Source organism: Procambarus clarkii, chromosome 3, assembly GCF_040958095.1.
Source record: "Procambarus clarkii isolate CNS0578487 chromosome 3, FALCON_Pclarkii_2.0, whole genome shotgun sequence".
Classification (NCBI taxonomy): Eukaryota; Metazoa; Arthropoda; class Malacostraca; order Decapoda; family Cambaridae; genus Procambarus; species Procambarus clarkii.
This window is the reverse complement of record NC_091152.1, coordinates 12,987,201-12,997,645: the sequence shown is the minus strand read 5'-3', so window position 1 is coordinate 12,997,645 and position 10,445 is coordinate 12,987,201. Positions and strand designations below refer to the sequence as shown.

The following is a 10,445-nucleotide window of genomic DNA, read 5'->3' as shown; positions in this document are numbered from 1 at the left end:
AACAGTATTGTATAACACCGTTAACAGTATTGTATAACACCGTTACCAGTATTGTATAACACCGTTAACAGTATTGTATAGCACCGTTAACAGTATTGTATAGCACCGTTAACAGTATTGTATAACACCGTTAACAGTATTGTATAACACCGTTAACAGTACCTGTTAGTGGGAACTTCTGCATAAGCCTAATTTGCATTTTGTACCTCCGAGTCTAAACTCTATTTTCCTGTTTGTCTTGTTTTGTTTATGTAAGCTTTGTGTTTGTTGCTTGTTCCTCCTGTTTGTTGATTGTACCTTTGTGTGTTTGTTGATTGTTCCTTCTGTTTGTTGATTGTACCTTTGTGTGTTTGTTGATTGTACCTTTGTGTGTTTGTTGCTTGTTCCTCCTGTTTGTTGATTGTACCTTTGTGTGTTTGTTGCTTGTTCCTCCTGTTTGTTGATTGTACCTTTGTGTGTTTGTTGATTGTTCCTTCTGTTTGTTGATTGTACCTTTGTGTGTTTGTTGATTGTTCCTTCTGTTTGTTGATTGTACCTTTGTGTGTTTGTTGATTGTTCCTTCTGTTTGTTGATTGTACCTTTGTGTGTTTGTTGATTGTACCTTTGTGTGTTTGTTGATTGTACCTTTGTGTGTTTGTTGATTGTACCTTTGTGTGTTTGTTGATTGTACCTTTGTGTGTTTGTTGATTGTACCTTTGTGTGTTTGTTGATTGTTCCTTCTGTTTGTTGATTGTACCTTTGGACCTTGTTGATGGTACCTTTGGACCTTGTTGATTGTACCTTTGGACCTTGTTGATTAAATCTTCTGTTCTTGTTTGAACCTTTTGTTCTTGTATGATGGATCCTTCTGACAGCAGAGGGTGTGGCTAGGACTAGTGCTGACTGCTAGGACTAGTGCTGACTGCTAGGACTGGTGGTGACTGCTAGGACTGGTGGTGACTGCTAGGACTGGTGGTGACTGCTAGGCCTGGTGCTGACTGCTAGGACTGGTGGTGACTGCTAGGACTGGTGCTGACTGCTAGGACTGGTGCTGACTGCTAGGACTGGTGGTGACTGCTAGGACTGGTGCTGACTGCTAGGACTGGTGGTGACTGCTAGGACTGGTGGTGACTGCTAGGACTGGTGGTGACTGCTTGGACTGGTGCTGATTTGCTATGACTGGTGCTGATTTGCTAGGACTGGTGGTGACTGCTAGGACTGGTGGTGACTGCTAGGACTGGTGGTGACTGCTAGGACTGGTGGTGACTGCTAGGACTGGTGCTGACTGCTAGGACTGGTGCTGACTGCTAGGACTGGTGGTGACTGTTAGGACTGGTGGTGACTGCTAGGACTGGTGGTGACTGCTAGGACTGGTGGTGACTGCTAGGACTGGTGCTGACTGCTAGGACTGGTGGTGACTGCTTGGACTGGTGCTGATTTGCTAGGACTGGTGCTGATTTGCTAGGACTGGTGGTGACTGCTAGGACTGGCGCTCACTGTTAGGACTGGCGCTCACTGCTAGGACTGGTGGTGACTGCTAGGACTGGCGCTCACTGCTAGGACTGGTGGTGACTGCTAGGACTGGTGCTGACTGCTAGGACTGGTGCTGACTGCTAGGACTGGTGGTGACTGCTAGGACTGGCGCTCACTGTTAGGACTGGTGCTGACTGCTAGGACTGGTGGTGACTGCTAGGACTGGTGGCGACTGCTAGGACTGGTGCTGACTGCTAGGACTGGTGCTGACTGCTAGGACTGGTGCTGACTGCTAGGACTGGTGGTGACTGCTAGGACTGGTGGCGACTGCTAGGACTGGTGCTGACTGCTAGGACTGGTGCTGACTGCTAGGACTGGCGCTCACTGTTAGGACTGGCGCTCACTGCTAGGACTGGTGCTGACTGCTAGGACTGGCGCTCACTGCTAGGACTGGTGCTGACTGCTAGGACTGGTGCTGACTGCTAGGACTGGCGCTCACTGCTAGGATTGGTGTTGGGTACTTTTAATTGATGGGATTTGAATCCATGACTAGTTTATGGTGGCTAGGAGAACTGGTGCCAGGTGCTAGGAGAACTGGTGCCAGGTGCTAGGGGAACTGGTGCCAGGTGCTAGGAGAACTGGTGCAAGGTGCTAGGAGAACTGGTGCCAGGTGCTAGGGGAACTGGCAGAGGTTAAACTGGGAGAATTAGAACTGGTTTTTGGTCAGCAGATCTTGACTTGAGTGCTTGAAGAACCGCTGTAACCGGTGCTGGGAGTACTGATGCTAGGAGCTGGGGGAGGGGGGGGGGGGGGAGAGCAGTTGCCTGCGCTGGGTGCGTGGCAGAGTCCCAGCAACTGATGCTGGGAGGGTTGCAACCTGTTTTTCAGTAGTGATAACCTGAACTCGGGGCTAGGGGGGGCTAGGTGGAGATCATTGTTGCTAGGTGTCATCTCAGGGCTTGCATGAGAGATGCTAGGGAGATGCTGAGGACTGGTGCTAGGCGCTGAGGGCTGGAAACTGAGATGTGCAGGTCTCAGCCCCCTCTCTCTCTCCCAGCATCCGTACAGGGGCTGGGAGAAAAGTGTGTATTATCAGATTTATGTGGTGTGTGCGTGGTTGCCATGGCGACGGCGCGGAGGCTGGCTGGGGCGCGGTGATTGGTGGATGGGGAGGTCGGGGGCGTGGCCACGGGTCGGCGGGTGGGGCGGCGAGGTACCGCCCAGCTCGGGCTCGTAGTCGCGTGCTAGCCTCGCCGCTGTGGACTGTGCCCTCGAGTGCGTGGACTGTGCCCTCAGCTCTCATTCCTACAGCCGCCCGCCCGCCCGATCGCCCGCAAACCGCCCCCACTACCACATCTACCACCTTCGCTACACCCCCACAGGCGGCTGTGTGTGCCTGCGGTAGTGTAGTTGTAGCAGAGACAGACAGACAGACAGACGGGAAGACCGCCCCCCCACCCACCACCTGCAGTGTGTGTGTGAGTGCCATGGCTCTAATCACCGAGGTCCGCCCACATCTCTACCACTACCCCGCCCTCAACCAGGTAATTCAACACTTGTTGCACGCCTTGCATGACCTGCCGGCGGCGGCACGGGCCTCCTGGCGCACACCCAGGGACCTGTGGCTTCGGCAGAGCAACATGTGGGACCCGCTGCTGCTGCTGCTGCAGCCCGCGCCGCTCCTGCTACAGGGACACAAGCTGTTGTGCACGCTCTCCCCCCTCTCCCCTCTCTCTTGCGTGTGGGGGCGCCCTTGGAGGTCTCACCATTTAGACAGCACCACCACCTTCACCACACACCCGCCATCACCACACACCCGCCACGTGAGGCGGCGATGCGCGAGTTCCCTCAAGATTAATTATTCACCCAGAAACCATGTGACTCGGGGGGGGCCGAATGATGGGGGAGGGGGGGGGAAGGGGTTCAAGGGGAGGGGGGAGATGTGTACAAACCCCCCTACCCTACCCTTACACCCCCCCCCCCCTTGGTACCCAATACCCCTGTAGAGGAGCTGGGCATGTTGGTAGAACCAGTATACCTACATGGGCATGGCAGGAACCACTATTACCACACACCCCCAAGGAACAATACCACAACACTGCCCTATCCTCTTTATCTATCCTCGTCCCAACTATCCTCCCCCCAGCGACCAGCAAAGCAAATCACGGGGATTGCGTGGCTCGATAAAGTGGAGAGAGACGGTCATGAATTGTTTGGAGTTGATAACTAACCACTACAATCAGTCATGCAACGGAGGATGGATGGGATAGATGGGTAAGGGGGGAAGGGATAGAGGCGATAACACAGTCTGTATTCATCAAAACCATCCCCCCAAACCCTTACACCTCCCGTATGACTAAAAAATAATGATTTGGAAAGGTCATATCCCTGAAAAAAATATATTTCAAGCTCAAATAAGTTTAACTAGATGATGGTATTCTTGGCATAAGGATAGGGGGGCGGTGCAGGCTGTTTCTACCCGACTATCCAAGAGATAGGTTGATGCGAGAGAGTTTGTGATTGGCGTGTGGCCTGCAAGCTTTGCGTGCAGTGTGGTTGGGAGGTGCAGTCTCCAGGCGCACGCACACACGCAACTATTTGCGCTTCGATAACCGTCAGGACGGGAGAAACTGGTGCACGCGCGTGTGTGTACTTGTGTGTGTGTGCATGTGTCAATGAGACCTTGTTGCAAGTGCAAAGTTGTTAAAACCACAATTTTCACACACACACACGCGCGCGCGCGTGTGTGGGATGGGATGGGATGGGAGCCGGTGACCGAGCGGACAGCACGCTGGTCACGTCATCCTGTGGTCCCGGGTTCGATCCCGTGCGCCGGAGAGAAACGATGGGCAGAGTTTCTTTAGCCCTATGCCCCTGTTACCTAGCAGTAAATAGGTACCTGGGAGTTAGGCAGCTGTCACGGGCTGCTTCCTGGTGTGTGTGTGTGTGTGTGTGGTGGAAAAAATAGTAGTAGTAGTAGCAGTAGAAACAGTTGATTGACAGTTGAGAGGCGGGTCGAAAGAGCAGAACTCAACCCCCTCAAGCACAACTAGGTGAATACATACACACACACACACACACACACACACACACACACACACACACACACACACACACACACACACACACACACACACACACACACACAGCGCCTAGCCGAGTGGGAGAGAATTTATCGAGCAAGTATTGAAGAGTGAAATTGATAATCTGAGTGCATTAGTAACCCTGAGTGTGGCGCGTGAGTTACAGTGAGTTAGAGAGTGACGGAGTTAAGAGCGAGTTACAGAGAGCAATTGAAGGAGTTAAAGAGTGTGTGTGAGAGTGTTACAGTGAGACTTAAAAGTGAGCGAGAGTTACAGAATAAGCGACAGAGATGCAGAGAGTGAGTGACGGAGTTACAGAAAGTAGATTAGAGAGTTACAGTGAGTGTGGGAGTTACAGTCAGCAGATAAAAAAAAAAGAGAGTTCCGTCGGACTCACTCCAACGACCACCTTCCCACACCGACCAACAGGCCAGCTATCGTAACCACTTATTACCCCACAAATTAGTCCCAAATTAAAAAAAAAGTCATACAAAAGGCGAAATTATATCAAGCCGATCTTCAGAGACGTCACGTTAAAAATGAAGGGTATAATAACCGAAAATATTTTAAAAGTCGACTTGAATTAGGTACAAAAAAATGGATTTTATTAACTCACAATTCCAAATGTTAAGCAAGAAATTAAAATTTTTAAAAACTAAATCTATACTTGGAACAGCTAAACTTACCACTGTACGTTCTGGCTATTAGGTACAACAATATATATATATATATATATATATATATATATATATATATATATATATATATATATATATATATATATATATATATATATATATATATATATTAGTATATTTTGGTAGCAGTCTTTCCTGTAGACATATATTATTAAATATGACCGAAAAAGTAAGATAAATAATTCTAACACTAATTTTCTCGATCTTTCGTACGTTTCTTTTCACTGTTGGTGGTAATTCAAAAATCAATTCTCCAAAAATAAAAAATAAAAATAAAAATGAATTTTGGAGAATTGATTTTTGAATTACCACCAACAGTGAAAAGAAACGTACGAAAGATCGAGAAAATTCGTATTAGAATTATTAATCTTACTTTTTCGGTCATATTTAATAATATATATATATATATATATATATATATATATATATATATATATATATATATATATATATATATATATATATATATATATTGAAAAGGACCAAAAGGCTAAGATTAAAGAGTCTAACACGAATCTTCTCAATATGTTTTTATATTATTTGTAAGAAAAACATTAAGAAATATTGATAAGATTCGTGTAAGAATCACTAATCTTATCCTTTAACAGATATAAACATCATCTTAAAATTCTTTTTTACGTTTCAGTAAAATTTATGACGTTTCGAATACTTCCGGTATTTATCATCTGATCTTAAATAGAAAAGTTAAATTAAACTGATGAGCTAAACATAGGACTCATACTGGACAAGGATACCTAGATAGATAAGATATAGAGATAAGATATCTTTTGCTATATAAGATAAGAGATATAACACAAGTTACCAAAGAAAACACGCGATTTAAGTTCGGTGAAATGATCAAAGTAAAACTTCATATTACGGGCAGTTTAAAGTGGCCTTATCCTAACCTTCCAGAGGTCCCAAAGCAGAAAACGGAACAATACATCACATTCACGAGCCGCTTCTGTTACTACGATAATTTCTGACCTTATCTAACGTATTCAAACAAAATGTGACGTTCTTAGAAAGAGGACAGATTAAACACTAATATGGACACTCAAAACTAACTCAAAATTACAATAATTACTACGCAACCTACATAAACTTATATAAAAGCAAACCATTTAAAACACTTATAGATAAAACACTAATGATTGTTGTTGTTGTTCAAGATTTGCTATCTGGAACAAAAAGTTCCAAGTAGCACGGGCTATGGTGATCCCGTAGACCCGAAATGAGTATCAAAGACACAAATCAGGGACACTAAAAGAAATAATAAAAAAAGCCAGAATGGGCTATAAATTAAAATTAAAAGCCAACCGTGGATTAGACAGTGTTCACTTGAACACATATTATTTAATAAGGACATAGAGAACAAACTTGGGAGAACAGTTTGGTGCGATATTCGTGTTTCTTATAAAGTGTCTTAACTGGTAATCTATACGTGTTTTAAATGGTTTTTATATATCATTTTCGGTAAGTTTGTAGTTATCATACTTTTTAATTGAGTTTGAGTATCCATATGGCGATTGCAAGTGTAACTTTGTCTCATCACTTCATGTAGGTTGAACCGACAATTTTGTTAATGCTGTGTTCTATCTCATGGGCCAGATTCACGAAGCAGTTACGCAAGCACTTACGAACCTGGGGCCAGATTCACGAAGCAGTTACGCAAGCACTTACGAACGTGTACATCTTTTCTCAATCTTTGGCGGCTTTGTTTACAATTATTAAACAATGAGCTCCGAAGCACCAGGAGGCTGTTTATAACAATAACAACAGTTGATTGGCAAGTTTTCATGCTTGTAAACTGTTTAATAAATGTAACCAAAGCCGTTAAAGATTGAGGAAAGATGAGCACGTTCGTAAGTGCTTGCGTAAGTGCTTCGTACTTGTCCTGTGAGCGGTAGTTTATTGTGCACCCCATACTTGTCCTGTGAGTGGTAGTGTATTGTGCACCCCATACTCATCCTGTGAGCGGTAGTTTATTGTGCACCCCATACTCATCCTGTGAGCGGTAGTTTATTGTGCACCCCATACTCATCCTGTGAGCGGAAAATTATTGTGCACCCCATACTGGTTCCCTGAGCGGTAGTGTATTGTGCACCCCATACTCATCCTGTGAGCGGTAGTTTATTGTGCACCCCATTCTCATCCTGTGAGCGGAAATTTATTGTGCACCCAATACTCATCCTGTGAGCGGCAGTTTATTGTGCACCCCATACTCATCCTGTGAGCGGTAGTTTATTGTGCACCCCATACTCGTCCTGTGAGCGGTAGTGTATTGTGCACCCCATACTCATCCTGTGAGCGGTAGTTTATTGTGCACCCCATACTCATCCTGTGAGCGGAAGTTTATTGTGCACCCCATACTCATCCTGTGAGCGGTAGTGTATTGTGCACCCCATACTCATCCTGTGAGCGGAAGTTTATTGTGCACCCCATACTCATCCTGTGAGCGGTAGTGTATTGTGCACCCCATACTCATCCTGTGAGCGGAAGTTTATTGTGCACCCCATACTCATCCTGTGAGCGGTAGTGTATTGTGCACCCCATACTCATCCTGTGAGCGGAAGTTTATTGTGCACCCCATACTCATCCTGTGAGCGGTAGTTTATTGTGCACCCTATACTCATTATGTGAGCGGTAGTGTATTGTGCACCCCATACTCATCCTGTGAGCGGTAGTGTATTGTGCACCCCATACTCATCCTGTGAGCGGTAGTGTATTGTGCACCCCATACTCATCCTGTGAGCGGTAGTGTATTGTGCACCCCATACTCATCCTGTGAGCGGTAGTGTATTGTGCACACCCATACTCATATTGTGAGCGGTAGTTTATTGTGCACCCCTTACTCATCCTGTGAGCGGTAGTTTATTGTGCACCCATACTCGTCCTGTGAGCGGTAGTTTATTGTGCACCCCATACTCATCCTGTGAGCGGTAGTGTATTGTGCACCCCATACTCATCCTGTGAGCGGTAGTGTATTGTGCACCCCATACTCATCCTGTGAGCGGTAGTGTATTGTGCACCCCATACTCATCCTGTGAGCGGTAGTTTATTGTGCACCCCATACTCATCCTGTGAGCGGTAGTTTATTGTGCACCCCATACTCATATTGTGAGCGGTAGTTTATTGTGCACCCCATACTCATCCTGTGAGCGGTAGTTTTATTGTGCACCCCATACTCATCCTGTGAGCGTTAGTTTATTGTGCACCCTATACTCATCCTGTGAGCAGTAGTGTATTGTGCACCCCATACTCATCCTGTGAGCGGTAGTTATTGTGCACCCCATACTCATCCTGTGAGCGGTAGTTTATTGTGCACCCCATACTCATCCTGTGAGCGGTAGTTTATTGTGCACCCCATACTCATATTGTGAGCGGTAGTTTATTGTGCACCCCATACTCATCCTGTGAGCGGTAGTTTATTGTGCACCCCATACTCATCCTGTGAGCGTTAGTTTATTGTGCACCCTATACTCATCCTGTGAGCAGTAGTGTATTGTGCACCCCATACTCATCCTGTGAGCGGTAGTTTATTGTGCACCCCATACTCATCCTGTGAGCGGTAGTTTATTGTGCACCCCATACTCACCCTGTGAGCGGTAGTTTATTGTGCACCCCATACTCATCCTGTGAGCGGAAGTTTATTGTGCACCCCATACTCATCCTGTGAGCGTTAGTTTATTGTGCACCCCATACTCATCCTGTGAGCAGTTGTGTATTGTGCACCCCATACTCATCCTGTGAGCGTTAGTTTATTGTGCACCCCATACTCATCCTGTGAGCGGTAGTGTATTGTGCACCCCATACTCATCCTGTGAGCGGAAGTTTATTGTGCACCCCATACTCATCCTGTGAGCGGTAGTTTATTGTGCACCCCATACTCATCCTGTGAGCGTTAGTTTATTGTGCACCCCATACTCATCCTGTGAGCAGTAGTGTATTGTGCACCCCATACTCATCCTGTGAGCGGTACTTTATTGTGCACCCCATGCTCATCCTGTGAGCGGTAGTGTATTGTGCACCCCATACTCATCCTGTGAGCGGTAGTGTATTGTGCACCCCGTACTCATCTTGTGAGCGGTAGTGTATTGTGCACCCCATACTCATCCTGTGAGCGGCAGTTTATTGTGCACCCCATACTCATCCTGTGAGCGGTAGTGTATTGTGCACCCCATACTCATCCTGTGAGCGGTAGTGTATTGTGCACCCCATACTCATCCTGTGAGCGGTAGTGTATTGTGCACCCCATACTCATCCTGTGAGCGGTAGTGTATTGTGCACCCCATACTCATCTTGTGAGCGGTAGTAACACGTATCTATGAGGCGTCAAGAATGTGGTAGTGTGTTGTGAGTAATTATTCAGAGAAATATGGTAAATATCTCACGCTATTCCCTCCAAAAATGTGTATATATATATATATATATATATATATATATATATATATATATATATATATATATATATATATATATATATATATATACACACATTCTTTTGTTTTTCTTAAAATAGATCGAGAGCAATAGTCACGATGCAAATTTAAATCGGATAATCCGCAAATTCCATTTATAAACACACACACACGCACGCACGCACGCACACACACACACACACACACACACACACACACACACACACACACACACACAACACACACACACCTTGATAACCCCTCCCCCCCCCCTATTTTATCAAAATTAAAGGGTTAAATGACTAAATACAAATATATATATACCCTAATAAGTGGAAAATATCCTCAAGATCATCATATCTCTTCGAGAATCTACAAGGAAGCATAAACAGAGGAGATATACACCAAAATACACTGATATTGTATATGTCTTGTATTTCTCGGCTTAATTAGAAGCCCTGATACACGTTGTTGGGTGGTTGTCATTCATACCACTCTTCAGTGTTGCCAGGTTCGACTTCTGAGGTGTATTCGTGTTCACTATGGTATAACTCACTGGTGTATGGTATACTCACTGGTGTATGTCACGCATTTCGTACCCTACGAAGTGAATGACTGCGTCACACCTTATTTATACGTCAGTCGTTGGTGCGTAAATTCTATAGGTTCGCAGTATAACGATGTTATACGCAATTAATACACCGATACAGCACGGAATACATATATTATGCACTGTAGTAGAGAATGTATGCATTTTTTAAGATAACAAATATACATCGGTTAATATATAT

At 45.4% G+C, this 10,445-nt stretch overlaps 1 protein-coding gene across 18 annotated transcripts in view; it reads left to right on the top strand.

The window, feature by feature from the left end:
• The first annotated feature begins 2,702 nt into the window (after positions 1 to 2,702).
• LOC123760896 (CUGBP Elav-like family member 4) overlaps positions 2,703 to 10,445 on the top strand; it is a 1,099,894-nt gene continuing 1,092,151 nt past the window's right edge. For all 18 annotated transcript variants that reach the window (XR_011229373.1, XM_069329176.1, XM_069329220.1 and 15 more), the window contains exon 1: positions 2,703 to 2,996. Coding sequence is in view for 17 of the 18 variants with exons in the window: in XM_069329176.1 (XP_069185277.1) it covers positions 2,940 to 2,996 (57 nt within the window). In the remaining variant the exon portion in view is untranslated. The remainder of the gene's footprint in view (positions 2,997 to 10,445) is intronic.